We start from the raw sequence: 26,971 nt of genomic DNA, 5'->3' as shown, positions 1-26,971 counted from the left end.
AGAGAAAGAGATGGGGAGAGAGGGGGAGGCAGAGAGAGAAAGAGATGGGGAGAGAAGGGGAGGCAGAGAGAGAAAGATGGGGAGGCAGAGAGAGAAAGATGGGGAGGCAGAGAGAAAGAGATGGGGAGAGAGGGGGAGGCAGAGAGAGAAAGAGATGGGGAGAGAGGGGGAGGCAGAGAGAGAAAGAGATGGGGAGAGAGGGGGAGGCAGAGAGAGAAAGAGATGGGGAGAGAGGGGGAGGCAGAGAGAGAAAGAGATGGGGAGAGAGGGGGAGGCAGAGAGAGAAAGAGATGGGGAGAGAGGGGGAGGCAGAGAGAGAAAGAGATGGGGAGAGAGGGGGAGGCAGAGAGAGAAAGAGATGGGGAGAGAGGGGGAGGCAGAGAGAGAAAGAGATGGGGAGAGAGGGGGAGGCAGAGAGAGAAAGAGATGGGGAGAAAGGGGGAGGCAGAGAGAGAAAGAGATGGGGAGAAAGGGGGAGGCAGAGAAAGAAAGAGATGGGGAGAGAAGGGGAGGTAGAGAAAGAAAGAGATGGGGAGAGAAGGGGAGGTAGAGAGAGAAAGAGATGGGGAGAGAAGGGGAGGTAGAGAGAGAAAGAGATGGGGAGAGAGGGGGAGGCAGAGAGAGAAAGAGATGGGGAGAGAGGGGGAGGCAGAGAGAGAAAGAGATGGGGAGAGAGGGGGAGGCAGAGAGAGAAAGAGATGGATGGGGAGAGAAAAGTGTGGGGACAGAAGAATCTGTTAGAGGTACAGACAAACACTAAATGAAAAGCCCGGGCCTAACACAAAGACCTGACACCTAGTTGTGAAATGTCCCCTTGATACTGCTCAGTGTTCTGATCCAGGGGATTCAGCCACATTTCTCTCTGAGTATTGGGCCGGAACATACTTTACCAAAATATAAACGCAACATGCTACAATTTCAAAAGGTTTACTGAGTTACAGTTCATATAAGGAAATCAGTCAATTGAAATAAACGAACTCGGCCCTAATCTATGGATTTCACATGACTGGGCAGGGGTGCATCCACTGGGGAGCCAGGCACAGCCAATCAGAATGAGTTTATCCCCAGGGCTTTACTACAGACAGAAACACCCTCCACCACCCGATCCCGCAGGTGAAGAAGCCGGATGAGGAGGTCCTGGGTTGGCATGGTTACACGTGGTCTGTGGTTGTGAGGCCGGGCGGACGTACTGGGAGAGAAATGACCATTCAATTCCCTGGCAACTGCTCTGGTGGACATTCCTGCAGTCAGAATGCCAATTGCACACTCCCTCAGAACTTGAGACATCTGTGGCATTGTGTTGTGTGACAAAACTGCACATTTTAGAGTGGCCTTTCATTGTTCCCAGCACAAGGTGCACCTGTGTAATGATCATGCCGGGACCAACATTTGACATGTTTTGTTTATATTTCAGTTCAGTTCTAAATCATTTGTACTCTGCAATTGACCGCGAACTTTGATTACATTGGAATACCTTCCCATATAACTATATTTATAAGTGGGAATTAAATCAAATGAGAAAAATCACCCCCGGGCCATCTACTGGGGAGCCTAGACAGTCACACACATACCCTCTGAACAGACCCCCTCCCTCCCGATTCCAACCCTACCTTGTGGCTGGGAGCAGAGACGGGTTCTGTACCTTGTGGCTGGGAGCAGAGACGGGTTCTGTACCTTGTGGCTGGGAGCAGAGACGGGTTCTGTACCTTGTGGCTGGGAGCAGAGACGGGTTCTGTACCTTGTGGCTGGGAGCAGAGACGGGTTCTGTACCTTGTGGCTGGGAGCAGAGACGGGTTCTGTACCTTGTGGCTGGGAGCAGAGACGGGTTCTGTACCTTGTGGCTGGGAGCAGAGACGGGTTCTGTACCTTGTGGCTGGGAGCAGAGACGGGTTCTGTACCTTGTGGCTGGGAGCAGAGACGGGTTCTGTACCTTGTGGCTGGGAGCAGAGACGGGTTCTGTACCTTGTGGCTGGGAGCAGAGACGGGTTCTGTACCTTGTGGCTGGGAGCAGAGACGGGTTCTGTACCTTGTGGCTGGGAGCAGAGACGGGTTCTGTACCTTGTGGCTGGGAGCAGAGACGGGTTCTGTACCTTGTGGCTGGGAGCAGAGACGGGTTCTGTACCTTGTGGCTGGGAGCAGAGACGGGTTCTGTACCTTGTGGCTGGGAGCAGAGATGGGTTCTGTACCTTGTGGCTGGGAGCAGAGATGGGTTCTGTACCTTGTGGCTGGGAGCAGAGATGGGTTCTGAGAAGGTGAAGAACGGCAGCGCCAGGTTCATGAAGCCGTTCTTAAACGACTCCACCTTCTTGTGTCCCTGAACGATCTTGATGAGCTCCAGACAGACCAGACCTACGACTGCTGCTGTGGTGGTCGCTATCGCAGGAATGATCTTCCCAGCTATCAGCTTACTCTGGGGACAGAGAGAGAGAGAGTCACAGAGAGCAAGACCGCAAACGAGCCAGAGAGAGCCAGTCACAGAGAGCAAGACCGCAAACGAGCCAGAGAGAGCCAGTCACAGAGAGCAAGACCGCAAACGAGCCAGAGAGAGCCAGTCACAGAGAGCAAGACCGCAAACGAGCCAGAGAGAGCCAGTCACAGAGCAAGACAGCAAACGAGCCAGAGAGAGCCAGTCACAGAGCAAGACAGCAAACGAGCCAGAGAGAGCCAGTCACAGAGCAAGACAGCAAACGAGCCAGAGCCACCGGGACAGCGATACGAGCCAGAGAGAGCCAGAGTCACAGAGAGCAAGACAGCGATACGAGCCAGAGTCACAGAGAGCAAGACAGCAAACGAGCCAGAGAGAGCCAGAGTCACAGAGTGCAAGACAGCGAACGAGCCAGAGTCACAGAGAGCAAGACAGCAAACGAGCCAGAGAGAGCCAGAGTCCCAGAGAGCAAGACAGCAAACGAGCCAGAGAGAGCCAGAGTCACAGAGAGCAAGACAGCAAACGAGCCAGAGAGAGCCAGAGTCCCAGAGAGCAAGACAGCGATACGAGCCAGAGTCACAGAGAGCAAGACAGCGATACGAGCCAGAGTCAGAGAGAGAGCCACCGGGACAGCGAACGAGCCAGACTCAGAGAGAGAGCCACCGGGACAGCGAACGAGCCAGAGCCACCGGGACAGCGATACGAGCCAGAGTGCGCCACCGGGACAGCGATACGAGCCAGAGTGCGCCACCGGGACAGCGATACGAGCCAGAGTGCGCCACCGGGACAGCGATACGAGCCAGAGTCAGAGAGCCACCGGGACAGCGATACGAGCCAGAGTCAGAGAGCCACCGGGACAGCGAGAGCAACAGTGTGCATGTACACACCTTGTGTCTGTCTGCAGGGGGAATGTTGTAGTTTTCTGCTCTCAGGTTGGAAGCAGCCACAATGAAGTCCATGTGGAAGTTAGAGTCATCATCCTGGAACACACAGAACACACAGAGTCATCATCCTGGAACACACAGAGTCATCATCCTGGAACACACAGAACACACAGAGTCATCATCCTGGAACACACAGAACACACAGAGTCATCATCCTGGAATACACAGAACACACAGAGTCATCATCCTGGAACACACAGAACACACAGAGTCATCATCCTGGAACACACAGAGTCATCATCCTGGAACACACAGAACACACAGAGTCATCATCCTGGAACACACAGAACACACAGAGTCATCATCCTGGAACACACAGAGTCAGCATCCTGGAACACACAGAACACACAGAGTCATCATCAAAGAGGGGGGGTAGAGTAAAAGAGAGGGGGTAGAGTAAAGAGAGAGAGGGGGTAGAGTAAGAGAGAGGGGGTAGAGTAAAGAGAGAGGGGGTAGAGTAAAGAGAGAGGGGGGTAGAGTAAAGAGAGAGGGGGTAGAGTAAAGAGAGAGGGGGTAGAGTAGAGAGAGAGGGGGTAAAAGAGAGGGGGGCAGAGTAAAGAGAGAGAGTGGGAGTAGAGTAAAGAGAGAGAGGGGGTAGAGTAGAGAGAGAGGGGGGTAGAGTAAGAGAGAGGGGGGTAGAGTAAAAGAGAGAGGGGGGTAGAGTAAAGAGAGAGGGGGGTAGAGTAAAGAGAGAGGGGGTAGAGTAAAGAGAGAGGGGGTAGAGTAAAAGAGAGAGGGGGTAGAGTAAAGAGAGAGGGGGTAAAGAGAGGGGGCAGAGTAAAAGAGAGAGTGGGAGTAGAGTAAAGAGAGAGAGGGGGTAGAGTAGAGAGAGAGGGGGGTAGAGTAAAGAGAGAGGGGGTAGAGTAAAGAGAGAGAGGGGGTAGAGTAAAGAGAGAGGGGGTAGAGTAAAGAGAGAGGGGGGTAGAGTAAGAGAGAGGGGGTAGAGTAAGAGAGAGAGGGGGTAGAGTAAGAGAGAGAGGGGTAGAGTAAAGAGAGAGAGGGGGTAGAGTAAAGAGAGAGAGGGGGTAGAGTAAAGAGAGAGAGGGGGTAGAGTAAAGAGAGAGAGGGGGTAGAGTAAAGAGAGAGGGGGGTAGAGTATAGAGAGAGAGGGGGTAGAGTAAAGAGAGAGAGGGGGTTAGAGTAAAAAGAGAGAGGGGGTTAGAGTAAAGAGAGAGAGGGGGTAGAGTAAAGAGAGAGAGGGGGGTAGAGTAAAGAAAGAGAGGGTGTGGGTAGAGTAAAGAGAGAGAGGGTGTGGGTAGAGTAATGAGAGAGAGGGTGGGTAGAGTAAAGAGAGAGAGGGTGGGTAGAGTAAAGAGAGAGGGAGGTAGAGTAAAGAGAGAGGGGGGTAGAGTAAAGAGAGGGGTGTAGAGTAAAAGAGAGGGGGTAGAGTAAAGAGAGAGAGGGGGTAGAGTAAAGAGAGAGAGGGGGTAAGTAAAGAGAGAGAAGGGGGTAAGTAAAGAGAGAGAAGGGGGTAAGTAAAGAGAGAGAAGGGGGTAAGTAAGAGAGAGAAGGGGGTAAGTAAAAAGAGAGAGAGGGAGGGAGGTAAAGGGAGAGAGGGGTAAGTAAAGAGAGAGAGGGGGTAGAGTAAAGAGAGAGAGGGAGGGGTAGAGTAAAGAGAGAGAGGGAGGGAGGTAAAGGGAGAGAGGGGTAAGTAAAGAGAGAGAGAGAGAGAGGGGGTAGAGTAAAGAGAGAGAGGGAGGGAGGTAAAGGGAGAGAGGGAGGGGTAGAGTAAAGAGAGAGAGGGGGTAAGTAAAGAGAGAGAGGGAGGGAGGTAAAGGGAGAGAGGGGAGGGAGGTAAAGGGAGAGAGGGGGGTAGAGTAAAGAGAGAGAGGGAGGTAAAGAGAGAGAGGGAGGTAAAGGGAGAGAGGGGGGTAGAGTAAAGGGAGAGAGGGGGTAGAGTAAAGGGAGAGAGGGGGTTAGAGTAAAGAGAGAGAGGGAGGGAGGTAAAGGGAGAAATCTCTACCTTCTCAAAGTCGATGGCAGTGAGTTTAAAGTGAGAAGAAGCTTCCGGTCCAGGCAGCAGAGTCTTCAGTTCCTCCAGCCTGTTGTCATCTACACACACACACACACACACACAGCCCCCAGACACACCCCCAGACCCAGACACACCCCCAGACCCAGACACACCCCCAGACCCAGACACACCCCCAGACCCACCCCCAGACCCACCCCCCAGACCCAGACACACCCCCAGACCCAGACACACCCCCAGACCCAGACACACCCCCAGACCCAGACACACCCCCAGACCCAGACACACCCCCAGACCCAGACACACCCCCAGACCCAGACACACCCCCCAGACCCAGACACACCCCCAGACCCAGACACACCCCCCAGACCCAGACACACCCCCAGACCCAGACACAACCCCCAGACCCAGACACAACCCCCAGACCCAGACACAACCCCCAGACCCAGACACAACCCCCAGACCCAGACACAACCCCCAGACCCAGACACAACCCCCAGACCCAGACACAACCCCCAGACCCAGACACAACCCCCAGACCCAGACACAACCCCCAGACCCAGACACACATCCCAAAGACATTCCCACCAGAGAGAGAGAGAGAGACACACAGCTGTTAGTCCGACAGTGTCCATTGGCTGACAGACAGGGGAAAAGGCCAATGAGACAGGGGCATGTTGTAAAATCATCTCACGTGGCCGGTGGCGAGAGGTGGGACCTGTCTTGTTAGTTTTTTCTGATGAAACACAATAAACATACTCTGATCATAACTGGGATTCTTCCATCTCATTTAATTCAACACAAGTCCTTCTTCCATCCAGTCTGTGGAAGGCTTTCATTCTGTGGCAAATGCAGAAATAACAGATGTCCCATTTCTAGAGGCTTTCTTAGTTCTACACGCTCCTGCACTCTGCTGCGATGGCTGGGTTAGTTCTACGCGTTCCTGCACTCTGCTGCGATGGCTGGGTTAGTTCTACGCGCTCCTGCACTCTGCTGCGATGGCTGGGTTAGTTCTACACGCTCCTGCACTCTGCTGCGATGGCTGGGTTAGTTCTACACGCTCCTGCACTCTGCTGCGATGGCTGGGTTAGTTCTACACGCTCCTGCACTCTGCTGCGATGGCTGGGTTAGTTCTACACGCTCCTGCACTCTGCTGCGATGGCTGGGTTAGTTCTACACGCTCCTGCACTCTGCTGCGATGGCTGGGTTAGTTCTACACGCTCCTGCAGACTCTGCTGCGATGGCTGGGTTAGTTCTACACGCTCCTGCAGACTCTGCTGCGATGGCTGGGTTAGTTCTACACGCTCCTGCAGACTCTGCTGCGATGGCTGGGTTAGTTCTACACGCTCCTGCAGACTCTGCTGCGATGGCTGGGTTAGTTCTACACGCTCCTGCAGACTCTGCTGCGATGGCTGGGTTAGTTCTACACGCTCCTGCAGACTCTGCTGCGATGGCTGGGTTAGTTCTACACGCTCCTGCAGACTCTGCTGCGATGGCTGGGTTAGTTCTACACGCTCCTGCAGACTCTGCTGCGATGGCTGGGTTAGTTCTACACGCTCCTGCAGACTCTGCTGCGATGGCTGGGTTAGTTCTACACACTCCTGCACTCTGCTGCGATGGCTGGGTAAGTTCTACACGCTCCCGCACTCTGCTGCGATGGCTGGGTTAGTTCTACACGCTCCTGCACTCTGCTGCGATGGCTGGGTTAGTTCTACACGCTCCTGCACTCTGCTGCGATGGCTGGGTTAGTTCTACATGCTCCTGCACTCTGCTGCGATGGCTTTCTTAGTTCTACACGCTCCTGCACTCTGCTGCGATGGCTGGGTTAGTTCTACACCCTCCTGCACTCTGCTGCGATGGCTGGGTTAGTTCTACACGCTCCTGCACTCTGCTGCGATGGCTGGGTTAGTTCTACACGCTCCTGCACTCTGCTGCGATGGCTGGGTTAGTTCTACACGCTCCTGCAAACTGCTGCGATGGCTTTCTTAGTTCTACACGCTCCTGCACTCTGCGATGGCTGGGTTAGTTCTACACGCTCCTGCACTCTGCTGCGATGGCTTTCTTAGTTCTACACCCAATATATGTATAAATAAATGACCTATATAAATGTAAAAGCCCTCTCCCTCACCGACGTTGACGTTGGCGCTCTGCAGCTCCTGGTCGGAGACGTGGATCTTGACCCCTGACCTGGGGACGAAGGTGGGCACCGATAGGCTGTCCAGGATCTTAGCCACTGCGACACGGTCGGTAGAGCCCTGCATGCCGTACGACTGGGCAAATAAGTTGGCTCCTGACATCACATAGTCCATATGGAGTTGCTAGAGAGAGAGAGAGAGGATGTATGAGGGAGAGGACAGGAGGGGGGGGAAGGGGCTAGGGTAGAGGGGTATGGTAATAGATAGGGAGGACAGGTGGGGCTAGGGTAGGGGGTAAGGTAATAGATAGGGAGGACAGGTGGGGCTAGGGTAGGGGGTAAGGTAATAGATAGGGAGGACAGGTGGGGCTAGGGTAGAGGGGTATGGTAATAGATAGGGAGGACAGGGGGAGGTTAGGAGGGGTATGGTAATAGATAGGGAGGACAGGAGGGGGAGAAGGGGCTAGGGTAGAGGGGTATGGTAATAGATAGGGAGGACAGGAGGGGAGAAGGGGCTAGGGTAGAGGGTTAAGGTAATAGATAGGGAGGACAGGAGGGGGAGAAGGGGCTAGGGTAGAGGGGTATGGTAATAGATAGGGAGGACAGGTGGGGCTAGGGTAGAGGGGTAAGGTAATAGATAGGGAGGACAGGGGGAGGTTAGGAGGGGCATGGTAATAGATAGGGAGGACAGGAGGGGAGAAGGGGCTAGGGTAGAGGGGTATGGTAATAGATAGGGAGGACAGGAGGGGGAGAAGGGGCTAGGGTAGAGGGGTATGGTAATAGATAGGGAGGACAGGAGGGGGAGAAGGGGCTAGGATAGGGGGTAAAGTAATAGATAGGGAGGACAGGAGGGGGAGAAGGGGCTAGGGTAGAGGGGTATGGTAATAGATAGGGAGGACAGGTGGGGCTAGGGTAGGGGGTAAGGTAATAGATAGGGAGGACAGGTGGGGCTAGGGTAGGGGGTAAGGTAATAGATAGGGAGGACAGGTGGGGCTAGGGTAGAGGGGTATGGTAATAGATAGGGAGGACAGGGGGAGGTTAGGAGGGGCTAGGGTAGAGGGGTATGGTAATAGATAGGGAGGACAGGAGGGGGAGAAGGGGCTAGGGTAGAGGGGTATGGTAATAGATAGGGAGGACAGGAGGGGGAGAAGGGGCTAGGGTAGAGGGTTAAGGTAATAGATAGGGAGGACAGGAGGGGAGAAGGGGCTAGGGTAGAGGGGTATGGTAATAGATAGGGAGGACAGGTGGGGCTAGGGTAGAGGGGTAAGGTAATAGATAGGGAGGACAGGGGGGAGGTTAGGAGGGGCATGGTAATAGATAGGGAGGACAGGAGGGGGAGAAGGGGCTAGGGTAGAGGGGTATGGTAATAGATAGGGAGGACAGGAGGGGGAGAAGGGGCTAGGGTAGAGGGGTATGGTAATAGATAGGGAGGTTAGGAGGGGCTAGGGTAGGGGGTAAGGTAATAGATAGGGAGGACAGGGGGGCTAGGGTAGGGGGTAAGGTAAATAGATAGGGAGGACAGGAGGGGGAGAAGGGGCTAGGATAGGGGGTAAAGTAATAGATAGGGAGGACAGGAGGGGGAGAAGGGGCTAGGGTAGAGGGGTATGGTAATAGATAGGGAGGACAGGAGGGGGGGAGAAGGGGCTAGGGTAGAGGGGTAAGGTAATAGATAGGGAGGACAGGAGGGGGAGAAGGGGCTAGGGTAGAGGGGTATGGTAATAGATAGGGAGGACAGGAGGGGGAGAAGGGGCTAGGGTAGAGGGGTAAGGTAATAGATAGGGAGGACAGGTGGGGCTAGGGTAGAGGGGTAAGGTAATAGATAGGGAGGACAGGAGGGGGAGAAGGGGCTAGGGTAGAGGGGTAAGGTAATAGATAGCGAGGACAGGAGGGGGGGAGAAGGGGCTAGTGTAGAGGGGTAAGGTAATAGATAGGGAGGACAGAAGGGGGAGAAGGGGCTAGGGTAGGGGGTAAGGTATTAGATAGGGAGGTTAGGAGGGGCTAGGGTAGGGGCGTAAGGTAATAGATAGGGAGGACAGGGGGGTAAGGGGCTAGGGTAGGGGGTAAGGTAATAGATAGGGAGGACAGGAGGGGAGGTTAGGAGGGGTATGGTAATAGATAGGGAGGACAGGGGGGGCTAGGGTAGGGGGTAAGGTAATAGATAGGGAGGACAGAAGGGGGAGAAGGGGCTAGGGTAGAGGGGTATGGTAATTGATAGGGAGGTTAGGAGGGGGGAGAAGGGGCTAGGGTAGAGGGGTAAGGTAATAGATAGGGAGGACAGGGGGGCTAGGGTAGGGGGTAAGGTAATAGATAGGGAGGACAGAAGGGGGAGAAGGGGCTAGGGTAGAGGGGTAAGGTAATAGATAGGGAGGACAGAAGGGGGAGAAGGGGCTAGGGTAGAGGGGTAAGGTAATAGATAGGGAGGACAGGAGGGGGGGGGGGCTAGGGTAGAGGGGTAAGGTAAGAGATAGGGAGGACAGGGGGGGAGAAGAAAGGACTCACATTGCTGGTGCTGAACTCCAGAGGGTGAGGACATCTCTTTGGACCGGACCAGAAGGGGGCGCCAGAGCTGGTCAGCTGAGAAAGGAGAGAGAGAAAGTGGTGGAGAGAGAAAGAGAAAGTAGGGTTAGAGATAGTCAAACATGTTAAGTGTATGACTGTACCACCAGTTTGTGTATCAACAATCAGAGCACAAAACATTAAGAACACCTTCCTAACACTGAGTTTTTGCTCTCAGAACAGCGTAAATTCATCACTGTGCTGTTGAGCGTGAAAAAGCCAGCAGCGTTGCAGTTCTTAACTTCTTTGGAACTGGGGGGCAGTATTGAGTAGCTTGGATGAATAAGGTGCCCAGAGTAAACTTCCTGCTACTCAGGCCCAAAAGCTAGAATACGCATATAGTAGATTTGGATAGAAAACTCTGAAGTTTCTGAAACTGTTTGAATGATGTCTGTGAGTATAACAGAACTCATATGGCAGGCAAAAACCTGAGAAGAAGTCCAACCAGGAAGTGGGAAATCTGAGGTTTGTAGTTTTTCAAGTCTTTGCCTATCCAATACACAGTGTCTATGGGGTCATATTGCACTTCCTAAGGCTTCCACTAGATGTCAACAGTCTGGCAGAATGCCATGAGCTCAGCCAGGCGCCCGGCCGTGAGAGGTAGCTGCGTTCCTTTTCATTTCTAAAGTCAAAGGAATTGTCCGGTTGAAACATTATTGAAGATGGATGATAAAAACATCCTAAAGATTGATTCTATACATTGTTTGACATGTCTCTACGAATTGCAATATGACTTTCGTCTGAACTATTTGCTTGCGCATTGTGCATTTGGCTTACTGGGCTAAACTCGAACAAAAAGGAGGTATTTGAACATAAATAATGGACTTTATCGAACAAAACAAACATTTATTGTGGAACTGGGATTCCTGGGAGTGCATTCCGATGAAGATCATCAAAGGTAAGGGAATATTTATAACGCTATTTCTGAGTTTTGTGACACCTCTCCTTTGGAAAATGGCTATGTTTTTCTGTGGCTAGGCGCTGACCTAACATAATTGCACGGTGTGCTTTCGCCGTAAAGCCTTTTTGAAATCAGACACTGTGGCTGGATTAACGAGAAGTTTATCTTTAAAATGGTGTATAATCCTTGTACATTTGAGTAAAAAAAAAATGTTTTGAATTTGGCCACTGCAATTTTACTGGCTGTTGGCAAGGTGGGACGCTAGTGAAGAAGTTAACAAACCAGTGTGCCTGGCACCTACTACCATACCCTGTTCAAAAGGCACATTAGTCTTGTCTTGCCCATTCATCTTCTGTCTCAATTGTCTCAAGGCTTAAAAATCCTTCTTTAACCTGTCTCCTTCATCTACACTGATTTAAAATGGGTTTTAACAAGTTTAACATCAATAAGGCATCATAGCTTTCACCTGGTCAGTCTATGTCATGGAATGAGGAGGTGTTCCTAATGTTCTGTATTCTCGGTGTGTGTGTGTTCTATACACCTGTTCTGGGGGGAAGTTGTGCAGTAGCTGATGGATGTTGTTGCTGTACTGGCACTGCCAGTGGTGGCGAGCCCAGGTGACACAGTCGGCCCAGCTGCGAGGGCAGTCGATCACCAAACTCTTATAGACGGCCTCCAACACTTCTAGAGGTTGGGCTCCAGGCAGCTTCAGGGTCCTCTCCAGGAACTTAGCATCTCTGGATCATAAAACATCAATTTAGAAGAGCACCAGCTAGGAGCCTTCAACTTAGAAGAGCACCAGCTAGGAGCCTTCAACTTAGAAGAGCACCAGCTAGGAGCCTTCAACTTAGAAGAGCACCAGCTAGGAGCCTTCAACTTAGAAGAGCACCAGCTAGGAGCCTTCAACTTAGAAGAGCACCAGCTAGGAGCCTTCAACTTAGAAGAGCACCAGCTAGGAGCCTTCAACTTAGAAGAGCACCAGCAACAGTGGCTTGCGAAAGTATTCACCCCCCTTGTAATTTTGATCTATTTTGTTGCCTTACAACCTGGAATTAAAATAGATTTTTGGGGGGTTTGTATCATTTGATTTACACAACATTCCTACCACTTTGAAGATGCCAAATATTTTTGTATTGTGAAACAAACTAATAAGACACAAATATAGAAAACTTTAGCATGTAAAACTATTCACCCCCCCAAAGTCAATACTTTGTAGAGCAACCTTTTACAGCAATTACAGCTGCAAGCCTCTTGGGGCATGTCTCTACAAGCTTGGTACATCTAGCCACTGGGATGTTTGCCCATTCTTCAAGGCAAAACTGCTCCTTCAAGTTGGATGGGTTCCGCTGGTGAACAGCAATCTTTAAGTCATACCACAGATTCTCAATTGGATTGAGGTCTGGGCTTTGACTAGGCCATTCCAAGACATTTAAATGTTTCCCCTTAAACCACTCGAGTGTTGCTTTAGCAGTATGCTTAGGACCATTGTCCTGCTGGAAGGTGAACCTAATAATAATAATAATAATAACCTCCATCCCAGTCTCAAGAATTTCCCTGTATTTAGCGCCATCCATCAATCCTTCAATTCTGACCAGTTTCCCAGTCCCTGCAGATGACAAACATGCTACCACCACCATGCTTCACTGTGGGGATGGTGTTCTCGGGGTGATGAGAGATGTTGGGTTTGTGCCAGACAGTGTTTTCCTTGATGGCCAAAAAGCGACATTTTTGTCTCATCTGACCAGAGTACCTGCTTTCATATGTTTGGGGAGTCTCGGTGGTGGTTCATTTCTTTACTATCAAATGAGATAAACGTATCACACAAGTCAGAGTTATACTTACACTAAATCTTTTATCACTTATTAATAAGGGAGCAAGTCAATACAACACAAACATAAAGTGAATCGATTTGAGTTGTCTACGATAATGATGGCTGGTCGGCGAATTACGATCAGATGATTTGTTGAGAGCCCCGAGACAAAATTACAAACGTATTTTATAGCCAAGATTACACCCCTTTCAACCTACATGACGAACAGATGTATAGAATGTGACACAGAGTTAAGATGTGTATGAAAGATACTGTCTGCTGTGTCAACAGTTATGTTTCATTGTTCAGACCAGGGTCTGGCCCTCTCTTCCCTGGTACCCATATAGAACAGAAGCATTAACTCATGCTCCAGTTTCATCACCCAAAAGACATCATAAATCTCCAGTCAGCGTTCTCTCCCAGAGGCCCAGATGAGCGTCCTAACAACCCCTTATTCTGTTTCATAAAACAGTCATTTTCCACCGTATCTCAAACACCAAATGTGGTTGCTTATTTCTTTCTTTTTTAAATTTTGTACCTTTATTTAACCAGGCAAGTCAGTTAAGAACACATTCTTATTTTCAATGACGGCCTGGGAACAGTGGGTTAACTGCCTGTTCAGGGGCAGAACGACAGCTCGGGGGTTTGAACTCGCAACCTTCCGGTTACTAGTCCAACGCTCTAACCCTGCCGCCCCTCTTTAAGCAATGGCTTTTTTCTGGCCACTCTTCCGTAAAGCCCAGCTCTGTGGAGTGTACGGCTTAAAGTGGTCCTATGGACAGATACTCCAATCTCCGCTGTGGAGCTTTGCAGCTCCTTCAGGGTTATCTTTGGTCTCTTTGTTGCCTCTCTGATTAATACCCTCCTTGCCTGGTCTGTGAGTTTGGTTGGGCAGCCCTCTCTTAGCAGGTTTGTTGTGGTGCCATATTCTTTCCATTTTTTAATAATGGATTTAATGGTGCTCCGTGGGATGATCAAAGTTTCTGATATTTTTTTTATAACCCAACCCTGATCTGTATGGAGAGCTCCTTGCTCTCGGTGGTGCCCGTTGCTCTCGGTGGTGCCCCTTGCTCTCGGTGGTGCCCCTTGCTCTCGGTGGTGCCCCTTGCTCTCGGTGGTGCCCCTTGCTCTCGGTGGTGCCCCTTGCTCTCGGTGGTGCCCCTTGCTCTCGGTGGTGTTGCAGACTCTGGGGCCTTTCAGAACAGGTGTATATATACTGAGATCACATGACAGATCATGTGACACTTAAAGTTCACCTGTGTGCAAAGTAACTAATTGTGTGACTTCTGAAGGTAATTGGTTGCACCAGATCTTATTCATAGTAAAGGGGGTGAATACACAACACTTTTCTATTTAAAGATATATTTTCTTTAAAACAATTTTTTTCATTTCACTTCACCAATTTGGACTATTTTTGTTTATGTCAATGAGATGAAATCCCAATAAAAATCAACTTTAAATTACAGGTTGTAAAGCAACAAAATAGGAGAAACGCCAAGGGGGATGAAATACTGTTGTAAGGCCCTGTATAAGCCTTCAGACAGAAAAGGCCTTTCAAAAGCCTGAGCTGTAGACTTACGTGAGGTACTGCATAGCATTCTCTGACGGCTGTTTAAACAGACCCTCAAACTCATCACGGGCCCACTGGGGAGGAGAAGGAGACACGAGAGTTACCACACAATGCATATAGAGGACATCAGTCGACAGGTGTGTGTTACCTGCAGGGTGTGTGTGTGTGTGTGTGTGTGTTACCTGCAGGTGTGTGTGTGTGTGTGTGTGTGTGTGTTACCTGCAGGGTGTGTGTGTGTGTGTGTGTGTGTGTTACCTGCAGGGTGTGTGTGTGTGTGTGTGTGTTACCTGCAGGGTGTGTGTGTGTGTGTGTGTGTTACCTGCAGGGTGTGTGTGTGTGTGTGTGTTACCTGCAGGGTGTGTGTGTGTGTGTGTGTTACCTGCAGGGTGTGTGTGTGTGTGTTACCTGCAGGGTGTGTGTGTGTGTGTTACCTGCAGGGTGTGTGTGTGTGTGTTACCTGCAGGGTGTGTGTGTGTGTGTTACCTGCAGGGTGTGTGTGTGTTACCTGCAGGGTGTGTGTGTGTTACCTGCAGGGTGTGTGTGTGTTACCTGCAGGGTGTGTGTGTGTTACCTGCAGGGTGTGTGTGTGTTACCTGCAGGGTGTGTGTGTGTTACCTGCAGGGTGTGTGTGTGTTACCTGCAGGGTGTGTGTGTGTTACCTGCAGGGTGTGTGTGTGTTACCTGCAGGGTGTGTGTGTGTTACCTGCAGGGTGTGTGTGTGTTACCTGCAGGGTGTGTGTGTGTTACCTGCAGGGTGTGTGTGTTACCTGCAGGGTGTGTGTGTTACCTGCAGGGTGTGTGTGTTACCTGCAGGGTGTGTGTGTTACCTGCAGGGTGTGTGTGTTACCTGCAGGGTGTGTGTGTTACCTGCAGGGTGTGTGTGTTACCTGCAGGGTGTGTGTGTTACCTGCAGGGTGTGTGTGTTACCTGCAGGGTGTGTGTGTTACCTGCAGGGTGTGTTCGATGGCATTGGGGAAGTTCTTCAGTGTGCAGATGGGGATGGACTTCTCCGGGGGGTCCTGGGAGGAGCTGTATGACTCGGTCAGGAAGGGGATGACCACCTGCACGTTTCCCTTGGTGCCCAGAGTCCCGGACTCTAACAGGGGCTTCCTGTAGTAGACACACCGCCGGTCCATATACATACCTACAGGAGAGGGACAATCACATAGCATAATTGTTCCCAATATTCCTCAGCCCTAAACAATCGACCCCTCCCCACCCGGGCACCTCTTCCTCAGCCCTAAACAATCGACCCCCACCCCCGGGCACCTCTTCCTCAGCCCTAAACAATCGACCCCTCCCCACCCGGGCACCTCTTCCTCAGCCCTAAACAACCGACCCCCACCCCCGGGCACCTCTTCCTCAGCCCTAAACAATCTAATTGAACCGGCTCAGCTCCCTGGACTCCTCTTCCTCAGCCCTAAACAATCTAATTGAACCGGCTCAGCTCCCTGGACTCCACTTCCTCAGCACTAAACAATCTAATTGAACCGGCCCAGCTCCCTGGACTCCACTTCCTCAGCACTAAACAATCTAATTGAACCGGCCCAGCTCCCTGGACTCCACTTCCTCAGCACTAAACAATCTAATTGAACCGGCCCAGCTCCCTGGACTCCTCTTCCTCAGCCCCCTGGACTCCTCTTCCTCAGCCCTAAACAATCTAATTGAACCGGCCCAGCTCCCTGGAATCCTCTTCCTCAGCCCCCTGGACTCCTCTTCCTCAGCCCTAAACAATCTAATTGAACCGGCCCAGCTCCCTGGACTCCTCTTCCTCAGCCCTAAACAATCTAATTGAACCGGCCCAGCCCCCTGGACTCCTCTTCCTCAGCCCCCTGGACTCCTCTTCCTCAGCCCTAAACAATCATATTGAACCGGCTCAGCTCCCTGGACTCCTCTTCCTCAGACCTAAACAATCTAATTGAACCGGCTCAGCTCCCTGGACTCCTCTTCCCCAGACCTAAACAATCTAATTGAACCGGCTCAGCTCCCTGGACTCCTCTTCCTCAGACCTAAACAATCTAATTGAACCGGCCCAGCTCCCTGGACTCCTCTTCCTCAGCCCCCTGGACTCCTCTTCCTCAGCCCTAAACAATCTAATTGAACCAGCCCAGCTCCCTGGACTTCTCTTCCTCAGCCCTAAACAATCTAATTGAACCGGCCCAGCCCCCTGGACTCCTCTTCCTCAACCCCCTGGACTCCTCTTCCTCAGCCCTAAACAATCTAATTGAACCGGCCCAGCTCCCTGGACTCCTCTTCCTCAGCCCCCTGGACTCCTCTTCCTCAGCCCTAAACAATCTAATTGAACCGGCCCAGCTCCCTGGACTCCTTTTCCTCAGCCCTAAACAATCTAATGGACTCCTCTTCCTCAGCCCTAAACAATCTAATTGAACCGGCCCAGCTCCCTGGACTCCTCTTCCTCAGCCCCCTGGACTCCTCTTCCTCAGACCTAAACAATCTAATTGAACCGGCCCAGCTCCCTGGACTCCTCTTCCTCAGACCTAAACAATCTAATTGAACCGGCCCAGCCCCCTGGACTCCTCTTCCTCAGCCCCCTGGACTCCTCTTCCTCAGACCTAAACAATCGAATTGAACCGGCCCAGCCCCCTGGAATCCTCTTCCTCAGCTCCCTGGACTCCTCTTCCTCAGCCCTAAACAATCTAATTGAACCGGCCCAGCCCCCTGGACTCCTCTTCCTCAGCCCTAAACAATCTAATTGAACCTGGACACCTATTGATAACTGGGGAGACTATACCGCCTGTTGCCGTTGATAACTGTGGAGACTATACCGCCTGTAGCCTGTTGATAACTGTGGAGACTATACCGCCTGTAGCCTGTTGATAACTGTGGAGACTATACCGCCTGTTGATAACTGTGGAGACTATACCGCCTGTAGCCTGTTGATAACTGTGGAGACTATACCGCCTGTAGCCGTTGATAACTGTGGAGACTATACCGCCTGTAGCCGTTGATAACTGTGGAGACTATACCGCCCGTTGATAACTGTGGAGACTATACCGCCTGTTGCCGTTGATAACTGTGGAGACTATACCGCCTGTAGATAACTGTGGAGACTATACCGCCTGTTGCCGTTGATAACTGTGGAGACTATACCACCTGTAGCCTGTTGATAACTGTGGAGACTATACCGCCTGTTGCCGTTGATAACTGTGGAGACTATACCGCCTGTTGCCGTTGATAACTGTGGAGACTATACCGCCTGTAGCCTGTTGATAACTGTGGAGACTATACCGCCTGTTGATAACTGTGGAGACTATACCGCCCGTTGATAACTGTGGAGACTATACCGCCTGTAGCCTGTTGATAACTGTGGAGACTATACCGCCTGTTGATAACTGTGGAGACTATACCGCCTGTTGATAACTGTGGAGACTATACCGCCTGTTGATAACTGTGGAGACTATACCGCCTGTAGCCTGTTGATAACTGTGGAGACTATACCGCCTGTAGCCGTTGATAACTGTGGAGACTATACCGCCTGTAGCCGTTGATAACTGTGGAGACTATACCGCCTGTTGCCGTTGATAACTGTGGAGACTATACCGCCTGTAGATAACTGTGGAGACTATACCGCCTGTTGCCGTTGATAACTGTGGAGACTATACCGCCTGTAGCCTGTTGATAACTGTGGAGACTATACCGCCTGTTGCCGTTGATAACTGTGGAGACTATACCGCCTGTTGCCGTTGATAACTGTGGAGACTATACCGCCCGTTGATAACTGTGGAGACTATACCGCCCGTTGATAACTGTGGAGACTATACCGCCCGTTGATAACTGTGGAGACTATACCGCCCGTTGATAACTGTGGAGACTATACCGCCCGTTGATAACTGTGGAGACTATACCGCCCGTTGATAACTGTGGAGACTATACCGCCCGTTGATAACTGTGGAGACTATACCGCCTGTTGATAACTGTGGAGACTATACCGCCTGTGGAGACTATACCGCCTGTTGATAACTGTGGAGACTATACCGCCTGTTGATAACTGTGGAGACTATACCGCCTGTTGATAACTGTGGAGACTATACCGCCTGTTGATAACTGTGGAGACTATACCGCCTGTTGATAACTGTGGAGACTATACCGCCTGTTGATAACTGTGGAGACTATACCGCCTGTTGATAACTGTGGAGACTATACCGCCTGTTGATAACTGTGGAGACTATACCGCCTGTTGATAACTGTGGAGACTATACCGCCTGTTGATAACTGTGGAGACTATACCGCCTGTTGATAACTGTGGAGACTATACCGCCTGTTGATAACTGTGGAGACTATACCGCCTGTTGATAACTGTGGAGACTATACCGCCTGTTGATAACTGTGGAGACTATACCGCCTGTTGATAACTGTGGAGACTATACCGCCTGTTGATAACTGTGGAGACTATACCGCCTGTTGATAACTGTGGAGACTATACCGCCTGTTGATAACTGTGGAGACTATACCGCCTGTTGATAACTGTGGAGACTATACCGCCTGTTGATAACTGTGGAGACTATACCGCCTGTTGATAACTGTGGAGACTATACCGCCTGTTGATAACTGTGGAGACTATACCGCCTGTTGATAACTGTGAGACTATACCGCCTGTTGATAACTGTGGAGACTATACCGCCTGTTGATAACTGTGGAGACTATACCGCCTGTTGATAACTGTGGAGACTATACCGCCTGTTGATAACTGTGGAGACTATACCGCCTGTTGATAACTGTGGAGACTATACCGCCTGTAGCCTGTTGATAACTGTGGAGACTATACCGCCTGTAGCCGTTGATAACTGTGGAGACTATACCGCCTGTAGCCGTTGATAACTGTGGAGACTATACCGCCTGTTGCCGTTGATAACTGTGGAGACTATACCGCCTGTAGATAACTGTGGAGACTATACCGCCTGTTGCCGTTGATAACTGTGGAGACTATACCGCCTGTAGCCTGTTGATAACTGTGGAGACTATACCGCCTGTTGCCGTTGATAACTGTGGAGACTATACCGCCTGTTGCCGTTGATAACTGTGGAGACTATACCGCCCGTTGATAACTGTGGAGACTATACCGCCCGTTGATAACTGTGGAGACTATACCGCCCGTTGATAACTGTGGAGACTATACCGCCCGTTGATAACTGTGGAGACTATACCGCCCGTTGATAACTGTGGAGACTATACCGCCCGTTGATAACTGTGGAGACTATACCGCCCGTTGATAACTGTGGAGACTATACCGCCCGTTGATAACTGTGGAGACTATACCGCCTGTTGATAACTGTGGAGACTATACCGCCTGTTGATAACTGTGGAGACTATACCGCCTGTTGATAACTGTGGAGACTATACCGCCTGTTGATAACTGTGGAGACTATACCGCCTGTTGATAACTGTGGAGACTATACCGCCTGTTGATAACTTGGAGATACCGCCTGTTGATAACTGTGGAGACTATACCGCCTGTTGATAACTGTGGAGACTATACCGCCTGTTGATAACTGTGGAGACTATACCGCCTGTTGATAACTGTGGAGACTATACCGCCTGTTGATAACTGTGGAGACTATACCGCCTGTTGATAACTGTGGAGACTATACCGCCTGTTGATAACTGTGGAGACTATACCGCCTGTTGATAACTGTGGAGACTATACCGCCTGTTGATAACTGTGGAGACTATACCGCCTGTTGATAACTGTGGAGACTATACCGCCTGTTGATAACTGTGGAGACTATACCGCCTGTTGATAACTGTGGAGACTATACCGCCTGTTGATAACTGTGGAGACTATACCGCCTGTTGATAACTGTGGAGACTATACCGCCTGTTGATAACTGTGGAGACTATACCGCCTGTTGATAACTGTGGAGACTATACCGCCTGTTGATAACTGTGGAGACTATACCGCCTGTTGATAACTGTGGAGACTATACCGCCTGTTGATAACTGTGGAGACTATACCGCCTGTTGATAACTGTGGAGACTATACCGCCTGTTGATAACTGTGGAGACTATACCGCCTGTTGATAACTGTGGAGACTATACCGCCTGTTGATAACTGTGGAGACTATACCGCCTGTTGATAACTGTGGAGACTATACTGTTGATAACTGTGGAGACTATACCGCCTGTTGATAACTGTGGAGACTATACCGCCTGTTGATAACTGTGGAGACCATACCGCCCGTTGATAACTGTGGAGACCATACCGCCCGTTGATAACTGTGGAGACCATACCGCCCGTTGATAACTGTGGAGACCATACCGCCCGTTGATAACTGTGGAGACTATACCGCCTGTTGCCGTTGATAACTGTGGAGACTATACCGCCTGTTGATAACTGTGGAGACTATACCGCCTGTTGATAACTGTGGAGACCATACCGCCTGTTGATAACTGTGGAGACCATACCGCCTGTTGATAACTGTGGAGACCATACTGCCCGTTGATAACTGTGGAGACCATACCGCCCGTTGATAACTGTGGAGACTATACCGCCTGTTGATAACTGTGGAGACTATACCGCCTGTAGATAACTGTGGAGACTATACCGCCTGTTGCCGTTGATAACTGTGGAGACTATACCGCCTGTTGCCGTTGATAACTGTGGAGACTATACCGCCTGTTGCCGTTGATAACTGTGGAGACTATACCGCCTGTTGCCGTTGATAACTGTGGAGACTATACCGCCTGTTGCCGTTGATAACTGTGGAGACTATACCGCCTGTTGCCGTTGATAACTGTGGAGACTATACCGCCTGTTGCCGTTGATAACTGTGGAGACTATACCGCCTGTTGCCGTTGATAACTGTGGAGACTATACCGCCTGTTGCCGTTGATAACTGTGGAGACTATACCGCCTGTTGCCGTTGATAACTGTGGAGACTATACCGCCTGTTGCCGTTGATAACTGTGGAGACTATACCGCCTGTTGCCGTTGATAACTGTGGAGACTATACCGCCTGTTGCCGTTGATAACTGTGGAGACTATACCGCCTGTTGCCGTTGATAACTGTGGAGACTATACCGCCTGTTGCCGTTGATAACTGTGGAGACTATACCGCCTGTAGCCCGTTGATAACTGTGGAGACTATACCGCCCGTTGATAACTGTGGAGACTATACCGCCCGTTGATAACTGTGGAGACTATACCGCCTGTTGATAACTGTGGAGACTATACCGCCTGTTGATAACTGTGGAGACTATACCGCCTGTTGATAACTGTGGAGACTATACCGCCTGTTGATAACTGTGGAGACTATACCGCCTGTTGATAACTGTGGAGACTATACCGCCTGTTGATAACTGTGGAGACTATACCGCCTGTTGATAACTGTGGAGACTATACCGCCTGTTGATAACTGTGGAGACTATACCGCCTGTTGATAACTGTGGAGACTATACCGCCTGTTGATAACTGTGGAGACTATACCGCCTGTTGATAACTGTGGAGACTATACCGCCTGTTGATAACTGTGGAGACTATACCGCCTGTTGATAACTGTGGAGACTATACCGCCTGTTGATAACTGTGGAGACTATACCGCCTGTTGATAACTGTGGAGACTATACCGCCTGTAGCCGTTGATAACTGTGGAGACTATACCGCCTGTTGATAACTGTGGAGACTATACCGCCTGTAGCCGTTGAAACCGATAGATAACGGTCGATAACGACAGCACACACGGTGCAGTAATGTTAAAAGTGAGTCTTACGCGCGTCGACGTTGTCCAGAGCGTTGGCGACTCCGTGGAGGCTCTCGAAGAAGTCGTCATCGTAGACGCGCTCCGTCTCGGGCCCGACGCGGTTCTGGTGTCCCGTGATCCGGATGGACGGGTTCATCTGCTTCACCGCCGCCGCCGCCGTCTCGCTCTTCATCTTCGTCACGTCCCACGGCCTGAATACAAACCAAAACAACTATTTCATAAAAGATCCTTTGAAACCCGTAACCCTTTACAGAAGAACAATGAAATACAAGCAAAAGAGAAGCAATAACAGCTCAATTAAAACAAAGGTCTCCGCCCCAAGGTCTCCGCCCCAAGTGGTTCTCTATTCCATGTAGAGCATCTGAACAGACTGTGCACTGATCTACAGTAATGCAGTGTGTTGGAAAGTGGGTGCCATTTCAGACACCCGATGTCTAAAGCAGTGTAATCACAGGGTCAAGGCTGAAGAGATGCTTGTGTTACATCATTTAAACCCTCCAAGGGTTTAGTTTAACCCCCTCTCACCTGAAGAGGAACTGTCTGTTGAGGTTGGATTTTTCAATGGTGTCCATGTCCGTCACGATGACCTCACCCTCACCGCCAGCCAATCCAATCATGGCAAAGTTCTTGAGCAGCTCACAGCCAATAGCGCCTGCCCCAACCAGGAAGTAACGTTGTTTAGCCAACTCCTCTTGCAGCTGGGAGCCAAACACAGCGATCTGGCCGTCATAACGACTGTTCCTCTGGGGAGAGGGAGAGATGTCATTTAATCGTTTTCCCACAGGTAGAAGGTGAGGCTTTACAGCCTCTCCTGTTCTCCTTTACAGCCTCTCCTTCTACCTGTTCTCCTTTACAGCCTCGCCTTCTACCTGTTCTCCTTTATAGTTCTACTTGAAATAGTGGCATGATGTGTTTTGTGCCAGACCTGTAGTGCCTGTATGTGTTTGGCCTGTGAGGGTTTGTGTTAGGTGTGTGCATATTGGTGGGCGGTGTGTGTGAGTATGGTAGACGTCGGAGTGTGTGAAATGTACTCACAGGGGCACAGTCCTCCTCAGTGAGCATGGCTCCTCCCTCTTCCTCAGACAGACACTCCAGAGCATCAAAATACAGCCACTGCATCATGGGCATGAACTTCCCTGTACATGCCTAGGACACACACACACACAGTTATAATACTGTACAGCTAATGCATTATGGGCATGAACATTCCTGTACACGCCTAGGACACACAGTTATAATACTGAACAGCTAATGCATTATGGGCATGAACAGGGTGGGAAATTAGCACCCGCCTCCCGCGGGCATGTCGTTCGCCCCCACGGGTGGGTCACAGCATCTGGTATCATTTGTTATATTATCATATATTATATTATGTTATGTTATATTAAAATGTAGAAGTTGGTTGAATGAACCTGAAAGGTACAGTGAGACTTTGTGCTGTGGTTTTCTTGGCTAGTTTTTGTGTTCACATGCTAGGTTGTTTTTCAATATTTAGTTTGAGTCTGCCGGTAGACAGGGACGACAGAGCCCTGAGTACCAGGCCATTAGGATCTGATGGAGGGACGACAGAGCCCTGAGTACCAGGCCATTAGGATCTGATGGAGGGACGACAGAGCCCTGAGTACCAGGCCATTAGGATCTGATGGAGGGACGACAGAGCCCTGAGTACCAGGCCATTAGGATCTGATGGAGGGACGATAGAGCCCTAAGTACCAGGCCATTAGGATCTGATGGAGGGACGACAGAGCCCTAAGTACCAGGCCATTAGGATCTGATGGAGGGACGACAGAGCCCTGAGTACCAGGCCATTAGGATCTGATGGAGGGACGATAGAGCCCTAAGTACCAGGCCATTAGGATCTGATGGAGGGACGACAGAGCCCTGAGTACCAGGCCATTAGGATCTGATGGAGGGACGATAGAGCCCTAAGTACCAGGCCATTAGGATCTGATGGAGGGACGACAGAGCCCTAAGTACCAGGCCATTAGGATCTGATGGAGGGACGACAGAGCCCTGAGTACCAGGCCATTAGGATCTGATGGAGGGACGACAGAGCCCTAAGTACCAGGCCATTAGGATCTGATGGAGGGACGACAGAGCCCTGAGTACCAGGCCATTAGGATCTGATGGAGGGACGATAGAGCCCTAAGTACCAGGCCATTAGGATCTGATGGAGGGACGACAGAGCCCTAAGTACCAGGCCATTAGGATCTGATGGAGGGACGACAGAGCCCTGAGTACCAGGCCATTAGGATCTGATGGAGGGACGATAGAGCCCTAAGTACCAGGCCATTAGGATCTGATGGAGGGACGACAGAGCCCTGAGTACCAGGCCATTAGGATCTGATGGAGGGACGATAGAGCCCTAAGTACCAGGCCATTAGGATCTGATGGAGGGACGACAGAGCCCTGAGTACCAGGCCATTAGGATCTGATGGAGGGACGATAGAGCCCTAAGTACCAGGCCATTAGGACCTGATGGAGGGACAATAGAGCCCTGAGTACCAGGCCATTAGGATCTGATGGAGGGACGACAGAGCCCTGAGTACCAGGCCATTAGGATCTGATGGAGGGACGATAGAGCCCTAAGTACCAGGCCATTAGGACCTGATGGAGGGACAATAGAGCCCTGAGTACCAGGCCATTAGGATCTGATGGAGGGACGACAGAGCCCTGAGTACCAGGCCATTAGGACCTGATGGAGGGACGACAGAGCCCTGAGTACCAGGCCATTAGGACCTGATGGAGGGACAATAGAGCCCTGAGTACCAGACCATTAAGACCTGATGGAGGGACAATAGAGCCCTGAGTACCAGGCCATTAGGACCTGATGGAGGGACAATAGAGCCCTGAGTACCAGGCCATTAGGACCTGATGGAGGGACAATAGAGCCCTGAGTACCAGGCCATTAGGACCTGATGGAGGGACAATAGAGCCCTGAGTACCAGGCCATTAGGACCTGATGGAGGGACAATAGAGCCCTGAGTACCAGGCCATTAGAGAGTTGGGTATAGTTGGCATGTCCAAAATGCATAAGAGGAGATTACCGTGACTCAACGGTCACGTGGAAGTTTACTACATTCAAGACTCATGACTACAGTGTGTGTCGTTCATACGGTCACCTAACAACAACCCTAACAACACTCAGCGTTCCCAGGAAGTTTTCACAGCCCTCGACTTCCACATTTTGTTGTCTTATAGCCTGAATTTAGACTTGAAATGTCTTGGAGTCAATAACTAACCCCTTTGTTATGGCTAAACTGAACTCATTGCCGTCTCGAGGGCTTTCAGGCCGATAAAGGCGAGCTTGAGCCCAGGTCCTCAGCCATCTGGCTCATTGCCGTCTCGAGGGCTTTCAGGCCGATAAAGGCGAGCTTGAGCCCAGGTCCTCAGCCATCTGACTCATTGCGCTCTAGCAACTCCTGCAGGCTGACTTCGGGGCGTCATTTGAACGGTGCTTCCTCCGACACGCGGGTGTTAAGAAGCGCGGTTTTGGCGGTTCATGTTTCGGAGGACGCATGACTCCAACTTCACCGCTCCCTTTCGGGAGTTGCAGCGATGAGACAAGATTGGGCCCAATAAATAAAATAAAATGGGGGGTAAATAAAAAGGAATAAACTAATAATGGTGAGGAACAACTCAAGCACCACGATAGTGCATTTTTCCCCACCATTGTAAAACATGAACATTTCAGTAGCTCGGATAAACGTGACCTACTCCCTAGCGCCCCCCTAAATGTGATTTCTGTCATTCTGAGCACCATGGGTGGACACCCTAATCAGGTTACGCACCCAATGCATAGGAGTCCGGTAAATAAAAAATACAGCGGACACAAGTCCACCCACACACACACACACACACACCCACACCCACACACACACAGTATAACCATATTGAGCAGAAAGACAGTTTTGAGTAGACAGGATGGTGAGCCGCTCCTTACCTTCATTACTTCCTGTGCGGCCAGTCCACCAATGAAAGCGTTGATTGGTGCCAGGTCGCCAGCGGAGACGAAGGCCAGTTTCTTCATGAGCTTGTCATCCAGCTCCTCCACTTTGGCTGACCCCGTCTGGCTGGAGTTAACCTCTTTAGCCAGGGACACCAACTCCTCTCCATCAGCCTGGAACACACCACAAAGCATTACATTGCTAGGCATGACTACAAGGTGTGGAAAACATTCCACAGGGATGCTGGCCATGTTGACTACAATGCTTCCAACAGTTGTGTCAAGATGGCTGGATGTCATTTGGAAGAAAAATTTGAAAGAATATGGCACCACAACAAACCTGCCAAGAGAGGGCCGCCCACCAGGCAAGGAGGGCATTAAACAGAGAGGCAACAAAGAGACCAACGATAACCCAGGAAGGAGCCGCAGAGCTCTACAGCTGAGATTGGAGTATCTGTCCATGGGACCACTTTAAGCGGTACACTCCACAGAGCTGGGCTTCACGGAAGAGTGGCCAGATAAAAGCCACTGCTTAAAGAAAAAAATAATAAAAGAAACACATTTGGTGTTTGCCAAAAGACATGTGGGAGAAGGCACTCTGGTCAGTTGAGACAAAAATTGATTTTTTTAGCCATCAAGGAAAACGCTATGTCTGGCGCAAACCCGACATCTCTCATCACCCCGAGGAGACCATCCCCACAGTGAAGCATGGTGGTGGCAGCATGTTTTTCATCTGCAGGGAAACTGGTCAGAATTGAAGGATGGCGCTAAATAAATTCTTGAGGGAAAACGGTTCCATTCTTCCAGAGATTTGAGACCGGGACGGAGGTTCACCTTCCAGCAGGACAATGACTCGAAGCATACTGCTAAAGCAACACTTGAGTGGTTTAAGGGGAAACATTTAAATGTCTTGGAATTGTCTAGTCAAAGCCCATGTCTAGTCAAAGCCCATACTTCAATCCAATTGAGAATCTGTGGTATTACTTAGATTGCTG

The 26,971-nt window shown here is 50.6% G+C and overlaps 1 protein-coding gene across 2 annotated transcripts in view; it reads right to left on the bottom strand.

Annotated features, from left to right (window-relative positions):
* LOC124045447 (ubiquitin-like modifier-activating enzyme 1) overlaps positions 1 to 26,971 on the bottom strand; it is a 63,544-nt gene that overhangs the window by 6,624 nt on the left and 29,949 nt on the right. The window contains exons 10-22 of one of the 2 annotated variants that reach the window (XM_046364738.1): positions 25,974 to 26,150; positions 23,066 to 23,176; positions 22,556 to 22,773; positions 22,040 to 22,221; positions 15,260 to 15,456; positions 14,322 to 14,386; positions 11,474 to 11,669; positions 9,975 to 10,049; positions 7,470 to 7,659; positions 6,036 to 6,077; positions 5,333 to 5,421; positions 3,313 to 3,405; positions 2,219 to 2,410 (exon numbers count right to left, since the gene is read on the bottom strand). In XM_046364738.1, coding sequence (XP_046220694.1) covers positions 2,219 to 2,410; positions 3,313 to 3,405; positions 5,333 to 5,421; positions 6,036 to 6,077; positions 7,470 to 7,659; positions 9,975 to 10,049; positions 11,474 to 11,669; positions 14,322 to 14,386; positions 15,260 to 15,456; positions 22,040 to 22,221; positions 22,556 to 22,773; positions 23,066 to 23,176; positions 25,974 to 26,150 — 1,827 coding nt within the window. The remainder of the gene's footprint in view (positions 1 to 2,218; positions 2,411 to 3,312; positions 3,406 to 5,332; positions 5,422 to 6,035; positions 6,078 to 7,469; positions 7,660 to 9,974; positions 10,050 to 11,473; positions 11,670 to 14,321; positions 14,387 to 15,259; positions 15,457 to 22,039; positions 22,222 to 22,555; positions 22,774 to 23,065; positions 23,177 to 25,973; positions 26,151 to 26,971) is intronic. The other variant, XM_046364739.1, reaches the window with a different exon arrangement.

Source organism: Oncorhynchus gorbuscha, linkage group LG10 (genome assembly GCF_021184085.1).
Source record: "Oncorhynchus gorbuscha isolate QuinsamMale2020 ecotype Even-year linkage group LG10, OgorEven_v1.0, whole genome shotgun sequence".
Taxonomy (NCBI): domain Eukaryota; kingdom Metazoa; phylum Chordata; class Actinopteri; order Salmoniformes; family Salmonidae; genus Oncorhynchus; species Oncorhynchus gorbuscha.
This window is presented reverse-complemented; position numbering and strand designations above follow the sequence as displayed.